The 21,456-nt window shown below is 31.3% G+C and overlaps 4 protein-coding genes across 4 annotated transcripts; 1 reads left to right on the top strand and 3 right to left on the bottom strand.

Moving 5' to 3' along the window:
- Positions 1 to 1,441: 1,441 nt before the first annotated feature.
- LOC132748363 (uncharacterized) lies at positions 1,442 to 4,711 on the top strand. The gene is made up of 4 exons (XM_060737955.1): positions 1,442 to 1,807; positions 2,691 to 2,873; positions 3,713 to 4,027; positions 4,581 to 4,711. Exons 1-4 carry the CDS (start codon positions 1,477 to 1,479, stop codon positions 4,604 to 4,606), a joined length of 855 nt encoding a protein of 284 aa, XP_060593938.1. The 5' UTR covers positions 1,442 to 1,476; the 3' UTR covers positions 4,607 to 4,711.
- A 9,522-nt stretch (positions 4,712 to 14,233) lies between these two features.
- Positions 14,234 to 16,172, bottom strand: LOC132748353 (uncharacterized). The gene is made up of 3 exons (XM_060737944.1): positions 15,647 to 16,172; positions 15,271 to 15,336; positions 14,234 to 14,662 (listed from the first exon to the last, which is right to left on the bottom strand). Exons 1-3 carry the CDS (start codon positions 16,092 to 16,094, stop codon positions 14,274 to 14,276), a joined length of 903 nt encoding a protein of 300 aa, XP_060593927.1. The 5' UTR covers positions 16,095 to 16,172; the 3' UTR covers positions 14,234 to 14,273.
- A 2,293-nt stretch (positions 16,173 to 18,465) lies between these two features.
- LOC132748394 (complement C1q-like protein 4) lies at positions 18,466 to 19,191 on the bottom strand. The gene is made up of 2 exons (XM_060738000.1): positions 19,182 to 19,191; positions 18,466 to 18,854 (listed from the first exon to the last, which is right to left on the bottom strand). The coding sequence occupies exons 1-2, from the start codon at positions 19,189 to 19,191 to the stop codon at positions 18,466 to 18,468; spliced, it is 399 nt and encodes a 132-aa protein (XP_060593983.1).
- A 220-nt stretch (positions 19,192 to 19,411) lies between these two features.
- On the bottom strand, positions 19,412 to 20,958 carry LOC132748346 (nucleoprotein TPR-like). The gene is made up of 2 exons (XM_060737934.1): positions 20,020 to 20,958; positions 19,412 to 19,488 (listed from the first exon to the last, which is right to left on the bottom strand). The coding sequence occupies exons 1-2, from the start codon at positions 20,882 to 20,884 to the stop codon at positions 19,412 to 19,414; spliced, it is 942 nt and encodes a 313-aa protein (XP_060593917.1). The 5' UTR covers positions 20,885 to 20,958.
- Positions 20,959 to 21,456: the final 498 nt, after the last annotated feature.

The raw sequence follows: 21,456 nt of genomic DNA, 5'->3' as shown, positions 1-21,456 counted from the left end.
TTCTGAATTTGTATTTTGATTTAATTTCAAGATGGACAGTTCTAAAACGTTTTTTTAAACAGATATTTTTTATAATATTTTAAGAAATAGAGGACAAAAGAAAGATATTTATATATGCTTGTTTCTTCCGGAATCAGAGCTGAGAAGTTGGACTTTTTCTATTCTTTTATTACAGTCAGCATATCAACATTATCTTCCGCTTTTGATATCGGGAGAAACTGCCGCCATATCAGTTACACTGGATTTAATTACTGGCTGGAATTTGATAGAGGTTCGCAGAATGTGCAGAGATGGTGGCGAAGTTATTGCTGGAATCGACATAGATACACCTGATGAACATTTCTTTGTTGGTGAACATGTCCGTGTGATGCCAATACACATACAAACTACCTCAGTTAGTTTTGACCTGACATTTGAACCGGTGAACTGCAGCGACGCTTGTGTAGTGTTGGCGAAGTAGAATATATAGTTGCTGTGCGGATAAATAACGACACGTGGATACAGAATTCTTACTGACATCATGTTCCAGAGTAAGTTTCTTTCAAAACACAAACCTTCAAATGATAAGATATGCTGGCAAAAAGCTTGATATTAATGTAAATCATTCCAATTATTATTCAAGGGTGTTTGAATTTAATTTAGCATGTCATGAAATTCATGCTAATTTTTCGTGAAACATTAGAAAAATGTATCTGAAAGCTCGATGTAGATAAGTGAACACTTAAAGTAACACTTGCACTTACAATCCACGTAAATTACCAAAAAGAGACATTTTTGCGTTAATAATGCAGCCGAAATATAAAATGACAAATACTCGAAAAACAGTTTAATAAATCGCATAACAAAATTAATGTAAATTATTACTTTGATCTTCAACATGTTTGATTTACTTGATATATTGTAAGCTGATATGGAGGCATGCAGCTTTAAGAAAAGATCAAGATAAAATATGGCGAGTTTTGTATGCGGGAAATAACTAAATTTCGCTCATCTTTTGTTTCTAAATATTACTAATATACATTTTGTTTTGTTTTCTTACCAATTGTTAAATAATGTAGAGGCATTTATATATTATTGAATAGATTAATGACATATCTTAACATTGTAAAACAAAAACAGCCTTTCCTTATATAACACAAAAAAAGTAACGTGTATCTGTCAAAGGTTCCTCGTACGCTCCAGAGCTTAAGAAGAGTTTCCGAATGTACCTAACGGAACAGGCGTTACTTTAATAATATATTCACCTGTACAGCTTGTTTTCTAATATATACTTGATAGGCGTACTCTATAATACGTAAAATTTTCATAAGGGGTAAATAAGCAAGAAAAAGAAAAAAATCTCTCCCCCCCCCCAAAAAAAAAAACAATCTACAACGACAACAACAACACTGTGTCCAGGTATGATAAATATATACCATATTTCTTTATCTTGTAGGACAGCCTGGGATCCCAACACTGGAGATCATATATAATGGTATGAACGGATATGTTGCAAACTTCAAATGCACTGGAGAAATAGGAGCACCGAAAGGTTATCTTGAAATTGAAAGTAACTTCGAGGGCTCAAACTTTACAGTGTTTCTATCACAGAAAGACAATGAATATGACAAGAACGAAATTGGTTCAATAACAAGTATCACAGAAAACAATGGACAATGTAGTACTAGGAGAGTCATTGAATTTCGAATAAACACTGCGACGGCCAAATATCACAACAAACTTTTGAAATGTATATCTAAACCGTCACAAGCTCTGATGGATGGTAAGGCAGCCGAGTCTTCTAATCAAGTCATAGAGGTTATCCCAGGTTTGAACATTTAATATTTTTCCCTATTAAACATTTAAAAGTTAATTGTTTGGTTGTTTGGAATATATTTCCAAGTGATTATAGTTTATGGATAGATGCATGATAGCATGATAGCCCTGATCTAAAAAATATGTTAAAGATGCATTATACTCATCCCTGAGTAAACTATATGAATCACAGAAATTTATTGAAATCTATAAATGAATATGTCTAATTTGTTTAAAAAAAATAAATAAAATATGTATGGGTTGTTCCTTTACCTAAAATATGTTAAACAAGGAAAGGCGGCGTTCAATGAACGTAACTTCCATAGACACAGCAACATTTTTAATGACACTATATATTTATATTGTGACCACCAATAGTGTGTAGGATTTTAAACAAAATGTTATACTTTATGTGAAGTCTAAATAATTATGTTACTTGTTTATGTACAAAGAGACTGTGCAACAATTATCCATATTTTGTAATATCAAATTTGAGTATAGTATATTTTTAAGAAGAAAGATGCTGTAATAAGGGCTTAAACTTTGAGTTCTGCTTATGCCGGTGCTAGGGGGCGTGGATGGTAACTTGCACTTTCCAGTACCGTCTGTGAACAGGCTTATTCAAACCGAACCTGCAACATTTTCAATTTTGTCATGTTGCACTTTCTTTAGAGATTCTGTTTTTCTTAATTTTAACTTATTATGATATTTATATTATTTTTATTTTACATCTGTCCATTTATGCCCTTTCGTTGCCCAATTCCTTTTGCAGTGCCCCGCCGTGTGTCGTTACGCTGTGCCTTAGTAATTTGATGTTCTGTTAGGGTGTTGATATTGCATTTATTTAATGTTGATTCCCTTTGTTTATATTTACCTGTATATTAAATTTTCTTTAGAAAACTATTGCACTCAAAACCAGGTCTATACTGGAGTCCTAAGACACCCCTATCATTGTAATATGTTTGTCGGGTGCCACAGCGGGGATGTGTCGGGTGTGCCGGCAGGTTGTGGGCAAGGTAATTGCTTTCATGAGACGACGTGTTATCCTTGTAAAACGATAGGCGGATGTTCCGTGACAGGTAATTCTAGGAATTTAAAGACTTATATAATATGTGGCTTCAGTTTTCGTATAAAAAATTGATCATGTATATTTAAAGGATTATGTTACAAATTTATACAAAAGCTTCTTAAATGGACTCCACTGAGGTTTAAAAGCCTAAAAACATAACATTTGAATTTCTTACATAAATGAACTGGGGCACTTTAAACAGAAATATATGCAAAAATAGTTAAGAAATATACTAAGAAATAAATTGAAAATCGTATTTTTACGGTTTTGAGTGAAAAGTATTTAAACGCTTTTCATTTTGGGTCATTTTTTACAAGTTGAATAATTATCCTGGAAAAAACGAACTGCGCGAATGATCTGAAATTTTGCACAAAGGTTTGTGGTCTAAACCTGCAACAAATGGTAGAATTATCTGGAATAATATTTTCAGTCCCATCATGTCAAAAAACCTCAGTGGAGTCCCTTTAATACATTGAAGAGGTTAGTTATATAAGTGTTTTTATAACATTATCAAAGAAATATTGAAAAAGCAAGTTTATAATAATTGAATAAATTTTAACTGCAAACTTGAATTGTCCCAAACAGTAATCAAATTATTTTTTAAACTTTATTACTTGACACGTAATCACCATAATTATATAGTTGAAACAATTTATTTAAGTTGCGTATATACATGTACATGGGCGGCTTTCTTTGGGCGCGTCTTTACTTTTGTGGAATTTTACTCTCATTGTGATTATCTGTAAGAAGGTAGGTAATTTTATTTATAATTATTATTCGATTGAATAAGTACACGAAAATAAAGAGTTCAATCAGCACTAGGTGTCATTTTCTGAAATATATTTCCAGACATATACATTGACAACTTTGTTGATCAAATACAGATAGGAGATTCTGTAACCCTAATCTGTAAAGTTAAAGACTTTGATGGTTTGACAGATATCGTCATTTACAAGGATAACAGTACCATAATATCGAGCTTCCTGAACGGAGAGACTAACACCGGATTTAATAGAATAACGGAATTAAGCTATATTACCGGAAACAGTGGTCAACTGATGCTAGTTTTAGCATCAACGCAATGTGACAACGCCGGCACTTACCGCTGTGTTCCAGATGGCGCTGGTAAACATTCTGCAGATGAAACTAGTTTAGTCTTAAAAGGTATGGTGTGTCATTTCCTCTGATACAAGTCGAATTCCTCATTGAATTAATTACGGATATTTAATGTAGGTTTGTTTGTTTTATATTTGCATCTAAACTTTTTACGTTTTGGTGTTTGAAAAAAGAAATCATGAAATATTTGTTGATGAACCACAGCCATTTTTAGATAAGAACATACGTGTAGATCTGCGAAATTGATTTTGACATAAACATGTCCTTTTCTTCCTCTGATTATACTTTTCTATTATCAAGCAATCAAGACAATCGAACTCATTCTCCGTAGCAATGAATGACCAAGTTTATTAAAATATATCTACCTTTACTACTGGTATGACCAAGTGGTTATTTATAAAGAAAAACAAATTGTCCTTGCTACAAAGAAATATATTTTATGATTTTAACACTCTAGAACCCCGCATATGAACAAAACTCTAAGATTATCCCCAATTTAATTATCAAATCTATGTACATCTTTTTTGAAATGTTAGTTTTATTTATTTATCTCTGTTGAACATTTAAATTAAGCATTAATGTTAACTCCATTTTATTTCAGATGCGACTGGTAACACTATTTGCTGATTTGATACTAAAGCACATATTGGAGTGAGAAAAAAACTTGCAACGATATATATTTACGTTTCTGAGTAATGTTAACGACTATACAATTAAATCACAAATAATATATTTCTTACATTTTTTGTTTTGGCAATTTCAAAATAAAATGGTTTCTTGATTTGCTGACCTGAAGTTTCTTGGGCTCTTGGTCCAGTTCGGGGCAGGAGTTAGGAAGAAGTGATTAATTTTTATATGAAAGTCAACATATCACTTTATTTACATTTTGGTATACTTTTCTTTTGTGTTCTTCAAATTCAAAGCTATTTGTTTCTTTTGATAATCTTCTCACATGTTCTAGATCCTTTATTTTAACATTATAAAAGACATATTTGGCCTTTCTACAGAGAGAAATGAATGTTTATTTCTTAGGCATAATGTGTCAGCATTATTTATTATGACTATGAGGTTTTTATTGCCTAGCTACTTCAGTGTTCTTAGCTTGAGGAAGACTTCTTGTGACATCAGCGTCATGCCATAGTGAGTCAATTTTCGTTTTGGCTACATAAGCGTGTTTAAATAGCAGTTACCGACCTTGACATAACATTTGAATGATTGCAATATGCATGCAATCTATATTATGGGGAGCAGTACCATAGTGGTTAAGTTGTCTGCTTCTCAACCCAGGAATCATAGGTTCGAGCCTTAATCGGGTCACAACCATGTTTCTTCATAGGACACCAGTACTGGTTGGTTCCAGGACGCGGACTGGAAAGTGATTAATATAAGTTTCAAGAACTGACATTTTGAAATCAACGAAAAGTATACTTAGAAATATAAACTCAAGGGTAAACATTAAATTGATCCAGATGATTATATTATCACAATTGATAAAAAAATTAAATCTTCAAATTTGGTGGGAAATTCTAAATATTTTATTGCCATGAAATCTGATTAGACATGACTTTGTGCAATTTTCGTGCAAAATTTTGTGCAATTTTCGTTGTCTGTTATAGAATAAAATTGAATATACATTGCTCCATTTCGGTGCAGTCATAATTAAACATAATCAATATTCACATATTGTTTTACATTAAAACAAAGAAGAAAAAAAACACCACCACAATTTACATTGCAAATGGTTTCACTCAGTTGACAGATTTATAACAACTGAACAATATCTGAGACTTTTAGGGGCGTCCGTGACCGAGTGGTTAAGGTCGTTGACTTCAAATCACTTGCCCCTCACCGCTGTGGGTTCGAATCCCGACAGGGACATGGATTCTTTCATGTGAGGAAGCTATCCAGCTAGCTTACGGAACTTCGGTGGTTCTACTCAGGTGCCCGTTCGTGCCTGAAATAATGCACGGAAGGGCACCTGAGGTCTTCCTCCACCAGTAAAGCTGGAACGTCGCGATATGACCTATACTGTGTCGATGTGACGTAAAACCCAAAACAAACAAACTGAGACTTTTCTGTGCCAAATCAAATATTGTATCATGAACTATGTTGTCATATTGTAAAATTGCCATATGGCAGAAATCGTGTATGGTACTTCTTATTTGACATCATTACTTCAGACAATCAATATAAATGTTGTCCTGTAAGACCATATGTAATAAAAAATAAAGCAATCTCTTTACCCAAACCTTTTCACATATCCTAATATAACATATCCCTGAGTTTCAAACAATAATGTCGTAATCTTTTCTTGCAATAGCTCGAGTTGTGATACAACAATCTATCATTAATGACACCGGACTTTACTTGAACCTGCTGCTTCAAAATATAAACAAGTAAATTCCTAATTTTGGCGCTGTAAATATCACCGACGTATCATCTACCGTAACTATATAATATTATAACTTCATCAAACGCTATTTCTTTCGTTCTTTTACAATAGCTTTGTTTAGCTGAGAATGCAACCTTCTTTCTGAAATAAAAATGTTAATTTTGAATTATTAGACCAATGACAGGAAAAAAGAGAACATTTGATATTATAATACTTTGAAAAACAAATAACAACAAAACTACTTAAAAATTATATTTTACGACACGTACAAGTTATTATAATTATACATAGATGTCAACTTAATGTACTTAAATCAAGGCTAAGAACGTGTCTCTAAAAATGCGAAGATAAAATCAAGCAACGAATATTATGGTATAATTGGACTTTTAAAAAATACATCATGAGAAGCTTACGATTGTGCAAAGACTTCAAGATACATCCATCCTTGCCAACACAGGCTATTTACATGTTCTCAATCGGAACTAAATGTAGTGTATACGGAATGTTACAACGGCGCATGCACACACATCTTATAAATAATCATTCATTAAAAAATATTTTAAATACTTTTTTCGGATTATTAAGCGACAACGGTCCACATAAGTGGCATGTGTCGCTAGTCATGTATCCAAGTACGCACCGCTGCATGTCTATAAGTGCTGAAGTTAATGCATTATATTTCTTGAAAACTGATTAATTTTCTTTAAACTGGGCTGTCAAGGTTAATCTACGAAGTGCAAGCACTTATTTCCAGTAGGATCCTTACCTCAGCAAAATTCTGAGATAGCTATGAGATACAAGGTTGTCCGGGAAAAAGTCCCTAGCTCTTATTAAATAGACAACATGGTTCTTTTACATGTACCTATCTCTGTATACCATTGATACATGCGAGGATTACCTAGGTTTCTTAACAGTATACCTCTAGGTAGGTGGGAAACACTGAACAAATCCCAAAGATGTTACCCAGGATCGAAGCCGGAATCCCAGGAGTGACAGTCAGTTGTATAACCCCTTGAGCTATCGCGACAGTAGCCATAGTCAGACAGATTTGATTTATCTAGACATGGACTGCCAATGCTTATACATAATCATGTTATGTTATGTTATGTTAAAATATCGATACAAATTAAAGGATCGTTTCCGTTTTGCGATTTGAAAACAAATAAATACACTTGTAAAATAACAATTCCCTTCCGAACTTACCTTTTTTGTCTTCAATCCTTCTGTCTAGAGCACTGATCTAATCAATGAATAGAATTATCTTTCTATTTATACGCTTTATATCTATTACTACTACATTATAATATCACACATATCATACTCTTTTTATTATACAGTCATAGCACAACTTTCCAAATAAGAATTTCATTGAAATTTTGGTTAAAATGTCTACATAGGTGATGTTTTGTCTTTTGGAATGAACTTTTGTTTTTTTGTTATGTTAGTGTAAAATGGAGTGTGAAAAACAGAAGATATTTTCAAGTGTAAATAAACATCGGCGTTGAGTGATACACACGAGTACCATGGCTTTATCACAAAGTAATGCATGCAGAAGAAGAATATTTGATGTGAAGTTATTCAATGACTAACGGACACTGAGGATTTTTAACATTAAGGAATGAAAGCATCGTCCGGGATTTTATACCGTTTGATGTAGTCTGCAATTTTTCATGTAATTTTGTAGTGATAAATGCTTCCGAGGGATCACTTTGTTTCCAGATGTCTACACCAAAAGCTTGTGTACAAAATTTGTTCACTCTGATTATTTTTAAAAGTATTGTGTAAAATTACCCTATAATGAAAAAAAAAAAAACAACAAAAAAACGCAAACAAACAAACCATTTAAATACTGCAAAATATCGCACTTATTATTGATATTGTAAATCTAATTCAAAGTATTTTTTTTATTTATTTTTGTTCATATTTTCCCGTTTTAAATGTCCATGTTAATGTATTTACTAAAGTCCGTCTCTGTCACTCTTATTTGACAAAACCATGAAAATAAAAATACAATGAATGAATGACCCAAGTGGAATGACCCATGCGGTGTTTGTATCTTATACAAATTGTTCTGATCGCCACGAATAAATATATAGTGTACCTGAGTGACAATTAATGAACGTTTAATAATATTTTATTGCTCTTTGAATACAATTTAAGCGCATTATTTTCACAAAACAACATTTTAACAAAGCGCAAAAGTGTTGAACAACAAGTTCAAGCAATATTAGTAACTGTCATTCCCTTAACTATAATAAGATATAGAAACGAAAACATATTTAAACACTATACACTTGAGCAATTACAAATGTTAAGATGGATACAAAAGTAAAGTAGCAAAAAAAATTAGACATTAAATTTAAAAGAAAAAGCATTTGCAAATCAATTTTTTAAATATTAAAAAAAAATCATTTTCCTGCACTTGCAGTATGTGATGGTTTGTATGGCTGTCAAAATATGTCATTTAAAAGGGGAATTAGAAGAATTCAAATTTGAACAACGATTGATAATTTTACATGTAATTATTTGTTATTATTTAAATCTATGTGTATTTTGAACATAAACGTGATTTGTTATTTAAAACCATTCTTAGATCTTATGCTGTGGTATCTTTAGTTGTGTTACAAATTCGCTAAATGATGAACATATTTATTCTAACGTGGACGTTTTTCTGCATTGGTTAGTTAAGGCACGATATGAAGTAATGTGGTTTTCTTACGAACCTGAAAGAAGTTCTAAATTGGTGAAACTACATGGCTGAAGTTGAAATCAAATAGGTAGATATTAACATTATTTCTTGAAAACAATATCCAGTGTTGATACGTTTTTCTTATACATTACGATACGTAATAGATATATGGTTACTTACATTTGATTGGTTGGAAAAGACCTCAAGTCATCTCAGTAAAACGATACTGAGCGTGTGAGTTAAGCAGCCGTAAACTTTCTAGATTACCTCATCACGTTGCAGAATTCAAAGTCTTTGTAGGATTTTAAATTGAATATTCAAACCAACATTATTGTAGTGCTCACCGAGTGACTCATCCGCTATTCTATGAAAAAGTCTCCTCGAAATTATGCTTTCATGTTTCTTAGTATAGGTGTTCGTATTTGCTTTTATAGAGAACCAAAAATATTTCATACAAAAAAGGAATTTCCCTTGCTAAATGTCTCACTATATTCATTTCCTGTAATTTTCATTCGAATATACCATATCATCGCGTGTTTAACGGGCAAGTGTTCTTGGGGATGCGTTCATTGAATCTCGCCCCTCCTTAATTATATTGCTTTTCATAGTGTACTCTGAAACGTTGCTCTTTAAAAATGTCGAAAATTTGAAATCAGGCATTCACAACTGCTACAAAACTTTGAATATTTTCAGAACTCTCAATAATTGTACGTTGGTTAAATATTCTTTTTTAGAAAAATAAAGCGGCCTTCGGGATCACTTTTTTCCAGATATTTATATATTCCCAGTGTGATTTTTGTTTGATGGGAACATATACAATTTTCTTCCAGATTCATTTTATAGGACCAGTTAATGCAAAAATACTTTCATCAACGTCCGTCCTTTAATACTTGTGTAAAAGTATTGGTTCCAAATATTTAGAATTGACTTATCAACCCTCCCTCCTCGGTTTCCAGCCACACAAACACCAAAAATATAATACATGTATTTGTATATACCATGGACCAAAAGTGGTACTATAGATTTGATAATAACTTTACACGTTTTATCATTTGATGCTGATAAAAATGGAAATAATTTGGGGGATATTGACAACACAGACTCAGAAAATTGATCTCGTACAAGCTAATAGAAACACAGTTAAGTGTCTGAATGCAATATATAACCTCCAAATACTCAAGAACGTATGTTTTACTTTTATTATGCAAACCTTAAAGGAGGAGCTCTCCGATACTGAACAATGTCAGGGAAGACCCCCTATCCTACCTACCCTCACTCACAGCAACGCAGTTCCTGACTTCACTTTCTCTTAAACGGAAATCTTGGATCAGCCTCTAAAGTTTACCTTCATTGTAAATACTTATTTAAAGGTTATTTATATGTATAATGAAAATGAAAAGTGTAAACTGCTCTAGGTGTAATATTTCTTAAATTTCATATAAAATAGATATTCACAGACATTGAAAACATTTTGTGATACATATAATTAAGTTAAAGTCATGATTTAACATATAATCTATATACAAGAACAGCAATGCCATAATAATCGGTTATCCTAAATACTTTGATATTATTATGGCAAGAGCTAGTGGGGATTGATACTCTTATATTATCATGGCACCATCTAGTGATGGCTGATACTCAAATATTATTATGACAGGAGCTAGTGATGATTGATAAAAAATAAATAGTGCAAGCTGCAAAGTTGAAAATATACATCTTAACTTGTCAAAACTTCACATACGAGAAAAAACTCTTAAGTATTTTTCATGTCTTAATTATTGTTCCTTCGATAATTACAGTTTGATAAGTCAATTTTTGAAAAGTTTGTTTTATTGTCATATTTTTTCTGTAAAATATTCATTTTAATTTAATGTATAATCAATTTCATAAAGAAACATCAGTCTGATTTATACGTTTATGCGTAAATGTTAACATTTCGTTAATGCCAACTATACTAATAATTTAGTTCAAGTGACTTTAAAGATTTGAATAAATACTTTTTGCAGATGTGAATGGTTACATTATTTGCAGATAAGACAATACATTGGATATCGATAAAAATTCTTCATTTACTGCAGTATATATTCTTCATGAAATAAAAGGCGAAAACAAATAGAGTGACATTTAACATTTGAGTTCGTGAATTTCAACATTTTTATCATTTTTGTGATTAAGATAATTTCTTTCTAATTGGTGTAGCATTTTCGCGGTAGCCTAACAATCAGCACCCCCCAAACAATTAACAACAACAAAACGCACGAACACACGCACGAGCGCACATGCATTTACACAAACGCGCGCGCGTACGCGCGCACACACACAAAACGACAATTAAAACAAAACAATACATAACATAACCCAAAACAACAACAACAGTTAAACACGTTTTGTTTTATTTTTGTTAAACATGAAAAGAACAATAACCGATAGGGTCGTGTGGAACAAACCATGACAATGGTTCTTTCCCCTGATCAGAACAGTAAAGCATGCTTCGTGAGCCGGCATGTGATGTTGACTTGTTACACAATACTCTTTTATAAATTATATCAAATTACATCGAAATAGCTTCTTTAAGGCCGAAAATAAAAAACTATTAATTGACACGATTTTCATAACATTATATAAATAACACATGGGTTTGTTGGTAACAGTAAAAATATCATCCCGAGGAAAATACTGTTACCCGAGGCGTAGACGACGGTAACAGTATTTTTACGAGGGATGATATTTTTACTGTTACTCACAAACCCATGTGTTATTTATTTTATTACCCCGAACAAAAATACTGAGATGATCTGAAATTGTCAAATAAATCTAACTGTAACAAAAATAAACCAAGAGTAACAATAACAAAACTGTCCTTACCTTTTAAGTTTTAAGTGTACTTTACTGTAGGCCTACTTGAGAAGTTTTCTTTTTCTTTTATTCTTTAAGCAAGTGATGATATCTACAAATCATAAGCATACAATAAGCTAGGTTTTATTTAGGAAACAAAACACTAACCCATTTACACGGTTATGATCTGTGAAATATGTACCTTCTGTTTCCAGAATATTCTTAGCATGGTTTTTGACAAAATAACGTTGATATCCTATGTCCACCATATCTGTAACGTTTCACTGATTAAATTTGATAAATAATCCTTTGTTGCATGCTTAAATCGTCTGCATGTTCCAGTTTGACACATAATTATTTACTTTGCAATTACTTCCGTTGAAAACGGATGTTCACTTTTTGACTATTCAGCAAAAAGATATTTTATACGCGAAAAGCACACCAGGGTGCAAACAACTAAATTTTATGAGTGTCATAGGGACTCCAGAGGAGAAATTGATGTCCTATTGGGGTTTAACGTTGAAAATAAGAATGAATCGAGAACAAAATGGCGGCCATTTTATTTTATTTTATTTAGAAAATAGACCACGTGACCTCTTAAAAAATACTGTTACCTATGTAACAGTACAAAATTCTTAGTCACGTGGTACACTTGCATTAACAGTAAAAATAACTCCCAGAGGCCTATAGGAAATTAGCATTACGAAAAATGTGAGGGGTAATAAATACGAATAACAACAGTGTGTGCATTTTGCTTATTTTTAAAGCTCATTTACCACAGCGGGTCAAAGAGTTATAAAGCAATGACACATTACTGTAAAGCATTTTTTATTTATCATTTATCAAACAAAGACAATAAACTAAATGTCTAACGGAAGATCGGAGTGGAACATCTGACGCCATTGGGTATCAATAATTATTTGTTAAAAAATGGCCGGCGTCTGTGAAATAAGTGCACTATAAATCTACATGTGTTTTTATGGCGTCTACGCTAATTCGCCAGCCAGTGCTGGTATACGATTTTACAGATTATAACTCTCTGACGTCACATAAGGATATCACGTGAGGTATAATGCTACCTACCATATGAATATACCTCTTTCAAGAAAAGTCATCAATATTATAATGATGTCATTTTTGGTGGAGTTTATTTCATATAGAAGCTATGCAAATGAAAACAAAGACAAAATGTATGTGAAAATGTCATATTTTACTTAAATGTAGCTAAAATAATGCAAATCGAATTATAAAAAAGCATACACAATAGAGATAGATAGATACTTTTATTCTTCCAAAGATGAAAAGCGTAACAGTATTTACAGAGTAACAATACAAGTATAATACAATTTAAATATTATGCAATAACATAATATATTAGCAAAAATATATGATTACAGAAAATAGTGGAATCTCAATTGCTTGTTTGATATATAATTGATATGATTAAGTTTTTCATTCTATGGTAAAAATTAATTCACACATGCCCTTTTATGGATCTATCTTTTATCTAACAACAAAAAAGTAAAAGGAAAAATTACAACTACTAATATATCCTTAAAATGATTGTTAGCATTTACCCTTTATTTTAGCTTTATCAAAATCAAACAAATTTTAAAGTAGGAAAACTTTTAATTTCTTTAATAAAATTTAAAGGGGGATTTGGGGAAATTTGTGCTGAATTTTGGTCACTTTCTGAACAAAAAGATATAGTTGACATAAACCTTTAAATATAAATATTTGTTTCATTTATACAAAAAAGAAAAATTCATGAAAGGAAAAACCGATTTTATACAGTTTTGAATAATGCAAAACTTTATAAAATAATTCATGAGAATAATAATTGTATGAACTCGACAATATATTTGACTAATTATTTACAATATCCTGGATATGAATCTTTAAGCAGTGCGAGTATGGCGTATTTAACGGGATAGTGTCCAGTGACAAGTTCGTGCTGTTAAAATGAATAAGATGTATTAGAATTTGGTAATATGGAAAGATTTCATTGGACAAATATAATTTTAACCACTAATGTTAATTAAATCTGCGTGAAACATTACTTATAAGAGTAAGAATTACTTTACTCACATTCAAGACGGCCAAAACTGATATTTGTATGTTTTTTATTACATCTAAATATAACAACAAATTGGTTTTCAAAGGGTTTAACTTGAACAAAAATCATATAATTAAACAATGACCGAGACTTTGCAGTGTGAATTCAAATCTATAATAACAATGTAATTAAAAATCAGCTCCCGCTATGCTTGAAATAAAACAAAAGAGGATAAGAAAGTAAGTCAGAAGGAAATTAAAATCATTTTACGTTTGATCATGCTGTATAATGCTTATATGGCAATTCATGGTACTTTATTTTAGTCAATCAAGATACCATTAAAGGTTGTCCTGTAAGGCCAGATGTAATACTTATCCTCAATGTTAGAAGTCTGTAACCAAACCTTTTCACCTTTCCAAACATAACCAATCCCTACGTTTCCGCCAGTATGATATCTGCCTTTTTCTACCAAAGCTCGAGTTGTCATAGTACCATCTATGATTAAAATCACGTGGGCTACACCTAAATGTGATGATTGTATATTATACGTAAACAAATAAGTTCCTGACTTTGGCGCTGTAAATATCCCCGTTGAGGAGCTGTATCCTCCGCCGTAACTATATATAACTTCATCAAACACTATTCTTTCGCTTTTGCCATAATAGCTTTGTTTCTTCGTGAGTCTAGCTGAAAATGCAACCTTTCTGGCTGAAATAGAATCAAATAATTCTTATTGAGCAAGGAGAGAAATAGTAATATTTGGTTTTGATATTATATAATTTATATTCAAAAAGTATAAAATGTTTGTTAATAGTGATTGTTTTTTTTTCTTGTAATTAAATCATTAGATAGAATCAAGTAATACTAATGTAGTAATAATGTGTAACTGCAAAAAACAAATCAGCCCATTTTACCGTTGTGTGAAGCACGGTTCTTCTCTTTTATGATAAGATTATAATATAAAAGTTTGGATGTTAAAATATATCGTTTTAGATGTCTAAGAATATATATATATATATTTGTTCAGTGTTGAAACAAAAAACTTTAATAACTTTACCCCACTTCATTCAGCTTCTAAGTCTTGAAATTAGAAAATATTTCTCAAATTTTTATATTGTTTTTTCTACGCATGAACAAGCATATTTGGGATCGATTTGGTGAACTTTGGCTTTTTTTATTAAAACATATGTACGATGTTATGCACTTATAGACACTTAAAGACCACTTATTCGTGAAGATGTCAAGTTTGAATATAAACTTCTATAAAAAGCATATTGCCATTTAAAAACATACACACTTGTGTTCATAGGACTTACCTTCTTCCACAGAGATTCGTCTGCTTAAAGCACTGATTTGATTAAAAAATGTGTCTTCCTGTCTGTCTGTAATGATTATGAATATCAATATATATTTACATGTTTCTTATATATTACTACCAGGTGTATATCAAGCTCATTGATAGGTTGTTAGGTAATTGTCAAGTCAGTAAACATGAAATATGGCAAAAATAATTTTTGAGAAATAACAGGATGTTACGCTGATTCCAAAACAGAACAAAACACAACATAAATCCAGTTGACATATTGCATTCAGCAAACCAACACTTATGCAGAAGTTTATTTTTGTAAAAAATAATTGGCACCAAATTGTATTTAAGTATAAAAAAGAATTAAGTATAAAAATAAACTTTACCTTGCTTTGTCGATACTGAACGAAGTTTGTTCTCAACTGCCTGTAGCATTGTGATTACTGCCATACATGTATTTGTTCGGAAATTGATTTTTTCTAATTTGCCAACAGTTGTTTGTATTGAGATATTCATTGCATTTAAATCATTTAAGAGTTCCAATTGGAAGCTATTGAATTTTTGTTCACATGCCATTCTTGTTTCTTTCATATGTGCATTCTCATCATCTAGCATTTTCCGCAATAATTTTGCTTCTGTCTTTATTTGCTTTTGAAGATCTGCTTTAGTTTCCTTAAGCTCAGATTTTAGATTATTGTTTTCACGAATAACATTGTCTATTCGCGTTGACAATAGTTCATATACTACGTTAGCACTTAATTCCGCCTCCACACTTCTTATCTGACAAAACCATGATAATAAAAGACCAATACTTATACTAAAAAAAATAGACATCTTCTGAATACTGCACGTTTTTTGATATTTAAACTTCTATAATTTAACCCAAACTAGTTTTAACCAGTGACAAGCTCGTTTATATAAAACATATTCTCATGACTACCAAGTTCAAATATGGTGTACCTTTGGGACAAGAACAGTTTCGCGACATAATAACAAGTTAAACACATAATTAACGAATAATTTAAGTTGTTATATAAAAGCAGATATATGCCACAATCATTCATTAATGAAACTTCTACAATAAAGTATCACGCAAAAGATTTTTAAAAACTTTTATGAAAATGAATAAAATAATATGGTGGCATATATTTGCCACAAGATAATCACTTAATTTCACCTGATGATTATGTGGTTAGATAGTTCAGTATTAAACTATTTAGTCACTTATTTTAACGCGTCATAAAACTAGGTTATATTTTTGGAATTACATATTAAACATTTAAACTTGAAAAGATACATTACAATGCCCTTAAGTAAGTAATTTACCGGTTACAAATTAGTTAATCACATATTTATCGGAAAAATTAAGTGTTATCTGGCGGAGAATGAATATTTAACGTATTTAAGGAATATGTCATTAAAAAAATACAAATACATGTTAGAAAACCCGAAATTCGTACGTACGCACGCTCGCAAAGACACGCAAATACCTACGTAACAATGGAGGTGAGTTTGAAACCTACGAAGCGGGGATTTTTTCCTTTTTAATTGCTACAGCCTCTATATTACAGGTGACATATTTACATTCACTGTCACGATAGCATATTCATGTTTTGCGCTAATGGTGTAGAAGACATTTTTTTACAAACAAGCTTGGGAACAATTGTGTGAACGAACGAACAGGAGAACCTGTGTAACAACCGGACTGCGAAATATGGTATTAAGAGTAAGAGCAAATCAGGGAGCCGGTGTGTATTGTATGAACAAACTTTATTGGCGTCTACGCTAATTCGCCAGCCAGTGCTGGTATACACGATTTTACAGATTTAATAACTCTCTGACGTCACATAAGGATATCACGTGAGGTATAATGCTACCTTCCATATGAATATACCTCTTTCAAGAAAAGTCATCAATATTATAATGATGTCATTTTTGGTGGAGTTTATTTTATATAGCAGCCTTGCAAATGAAAACAAAGACAAAATGTATGTGAAAATGTCATATTTTACTTAAATGTAGCTAAAATAATGCAAATCGAAATAATATAAAAGCATACACAATAGAGATAGATAGATACCTTTATTCCTCCAAAGATGAAAAGCATAACAGTATTTACAGAGTAACAATATAAGTATAATAAAATTTAAGTATTATGCAATAACATAGCAAAAATATATGATAACAGAAACATAAATCATATATAGTGGAATCTCAATTGCTTGTTTGATATATAATTGATATGATTAAGTTTTTCATTCTATGGTAAAAAATAAATTCACACATGTCCTTTCATTGATCTATCTTTTATCTAACAACAAAAAATGAAAAGTAAAAATTACAACTACTAGTATATCCTTAAAATGATTGTTAGCATTTATCCTTAATATAGCTTTATCGAAATCGAAACTAAAGCTTTTAAAGTAGGAAACACATTTTATTGATTTCTTAAAAATAATGAAGAATGGATGGCAAATTATGCTGAAAATAAGTCGCATCTTCTTAACAGAAGATATAATTAATATAAAGCTGCCAATATTTATTTAAATAATTGCTTCATTTAGATCTATACCAAAAGAGAAAAATTCATGAAAGGAAAAACCGATTTTATACAGTTTTGAATAATGCAAAACTTTAATAAATAATTAATGAGAATAATAATTGTATGAACTCGGCAATATATTTGACTAATTATTTACAATATCCTGGCAAAGTATAGATTAATATTTGAATCTTTAAGCAGTGCGAGTATGGCGCATTAACGGGATAGTGTCCAGTGACAAGTTTGTGCTGTTAAAATAAATTAGATATATTAGAATTTGGTAATATGGAAAGATTTCATTGGACAAATATAATCTTAACTTATTTAAATTAAATCTGCGTGAAACATTACTTATAAGAATAAGAATTACTTTGCTCACATTCAAGACGGCCAAAACTAATATTTGTATGTTTTTTTACTTCTAAATATAACAACAAATTGGTTTTCAAAGGGTTTAACTTGAACAAAAATCATATAATTAAACAATGACCGAGACTTTGCAGTGTGAATTCAAATCTATAATAACAATGTGATTAAAATCAGCTCCCGCTATGCTTGAAATAAAACAAAAGAGGATAAGAACTTTAGTCAGAAGCAATCTATAATCATTTTACGTTTGATAATGCTGTATAATGCTTATATGGCAATTCATGATACTTTATTTTAGTCAATCAAGATACCATTAAAGGTTGTCCTGTAAGGCCAGATGTAATACTTATCCTGTAAATCAGCAGTCTCTATCCATACCTTACCACCTTTCCGAATATAAGCTATCGCAGAGTTTCCACCATTATTATCTGGACCTTTCCCTACCAAAGCTTGAGTTTTCATACTACCGTCTATCATTAAACACACATGGGCTTTACCTTTACTTGATGATTCTATATTATAAGTAAACAAATAAGTTCCTGATTTTGGCGCTGTAAATATCCCCGTCGAGAAGCTATATCCTCCGCCGTAACTATATTTAACATCATTAAACTTTAATCTTTCGTCCTTGACATAATAACTATCTGCCTTACTCATCCTAGCTGAAAATGCAACCTTTCTTCCTGAAATGGAATCAAATAATTTTATTGAGCAAAGACTTATAAAAGAATATTTGGTTTTGATATCATATAATTTAGATTGAAAAAGTATCAAATGTTTATAAATAGTGAATGAAATTTTTGTTGTAATTATATCATTAGATAGAATCCAGTATAATGTTTAACTACTAATAAAGAAAGCGACCCATTTTACCGTTGTGTGAAGCACGGTTCTTCTATTTTATGATAGGACTATAATACAAAAGTTTGAATGTTAAAATATATCGTTTTTGATATCTGAGAATATATATTTGCTCAATGTTAAAACAAAAATACTTTAATAACTCTAACCCCACCTCATTAATATTTTAAGCCTTTAAAATAGAAAATATTTCACAAAACTTAATATTGTTGTATTTTCTACGCTTGAACAAGCCTATTCGGTTTGACTTTTTTATAAAAACATATGTACGATGTAAGGCATTTTGAAATATGGACCGCTTATACATGAAGATGTCATGTTAAAGTATATATTTTTTAAGAACGCATAGTGCCATTTAAAAACATACGCACTTGTGTTCCTAAGACTTACCTTCTTCTTCAGAGATTCGTCTGCTTAAAGCACTAATTTGACCAGAAAATGTGTTTTCCTGTCTGTCTGTAATGATAATGATCAATTTTATATATTTACATGTTTCTTATATATTACTATTTGTATATCAAACTCATCAGATACTAAGTAGCTACTTAATAATTGTCAGATATTTTTTTTTTACAGAAATACAAGCAATATTGATTAATCTAATTTGAATTTCGTTGAAAACTTGCGTGGAATGTAATTTCTTTTTTTCATTTAGGAGATGGTAGATAATTTTATGCCAGTAGAAATGAAATATGACAAAAAGTTTTTGATGTATCATCAGCAACATTGAACAAGACACGAGTATTATCTGTCTCATAATGTAATGTCATGAAGCTGAAATATCAGAATTGTTTGAAGGTAAACAATGTTGCGCTAATGCCGAAAACAGAACGAACAACAACAACAACAACAAAATATTAGTTAACAGATTGCATTTAGCAAATCAACACTTATGCAGAAGTTCTGTTGGGTGAAATTTAATATAAAATTGCTTGCTTGCGCTTCTAATTGTATGAAAGTATAACATACATTGAGAATTGTTTTTACCTTGCAGTGAAGAGACTGATCGAAGTTTACTCTCAGCGCTATTGAGCCGGCTGTTTAAACCACTGTATGTACTTTGCAAACTTGACGAGACTGACTCAGCGCTATACAGCCGGTTGTTTAGACCACTGTATGTACTTTGCAAATTCGTCTTTGCAGCGGTTAGACGCTGGTCAACTTCATTTATATTCTCAGATAATTTTATGTTCCCTTCTTCTATTCTAGCGTCCGATTCTGTTAGTTTATGCTGGAAGTCTTCATTCATTTCTTGTATGAGAAGGTCTGTTTCATTTAGTTGACTTTGAAGTTTATCCTCAATTGACACTAGTCTAGTAATTGTTGTTATGTTATGTTCGTAAATTGTTTTTTCTAAATTGTCAACAGTGGTTTCTATTGAGGTATTCATTTCATTTAAATTATTTACGAGATCCGACTGAAAGCTGTTAAACTTTTGTTCAAATGCCATCAATTTATCTTTCATGTGTGACTTCTCGTTAACTAGCATTTTCCGCAATAAAATTGCTTCTGTCTTAAATTGCTTTTGAAGTCGAGTCGCAGATAAATCTTCAAAAGCCTGGATCTTTTCATTTAATAAAGTTGTTGAATTTTCTTCCTCATAACTTGTCACTCTACTTGCTGTAAATGAAATGTTTGCTTCCATTCTCTCGATTTTATTCTCGAGTTTATAAACAACTGCCTTGGTTTCCTTCAGCTCAGATTTTAGATTATTGTTTTCACGAACAACATTGTCTATTCTTAATGACAACAGTTCATACACTACTTTAGCACTTAATTCCGACTCTGCACATCTTACCTGACAAATCCATGAAAATAAAAGTCCAATACTTAAACTAAGAAATTTAGACATTTTCTTAGTATTGCGCCTTTTGTTACACTAAGTTCTTTCATTTACCCAAACTTGTTTCAATACCATGGACAAGCACTTTATATATAAAGCAGACTCTTAAGACTACCAAAGTCAAATATATGGTGTACCTTGGGGGACAAAAATGTTTTGCGACATTATTTGATATTTAACATAAGTTCTTGCTTTAAATCGTCTTACACTGGCTAAATTCTCATTTTTCATATTCGGTAAAAGCACAATATGACATACTATGGTTTTCTTGTAAGGCTGGTAAAAGCTATGAATTGACGGCGACATTGCAATACATATTTAAGATATCAAACCAAAAAGGGACAAGAGATTGGAACATTTACCATAAGATCGATCATTGCGGAATTCTCTGCTATGGTATGTTATAGCATAGAAATAAAGTCATTATTTTGATTATGCCTAAATGAATCTTGTTTTACATATAAACTTAAAAAGATTTGCGTTGTAGGTAATGTAAACTTGTAATGTGAATGTTGGCCACATTTGCTTCCATAAAGAAAAATCATTTCACACAATAAGGAACCTCGTACTATAATCATGCG

The sequence above is a fragment of the Ruditapes philippinarum genome, unplaced genomic scaffold, assembly GCF_026571515.1.
Source record: "Ruditapes philippinarum isolate M1 unplaced genomic scaffold, ASM2657151v2 ctg1938_1_1_1_1, whole genome shotgun sequence".
NCBI lineage: Eukaryota > Metazoa > Mollusca > Bivalvia > Venerida > Veneridae > Ruditapes > Ruditapes philippinarum.
Note: the sequence above shows the minus strand (reverse complement) of the source record. Positions and strands in the feature narration are given on the sequence as shown.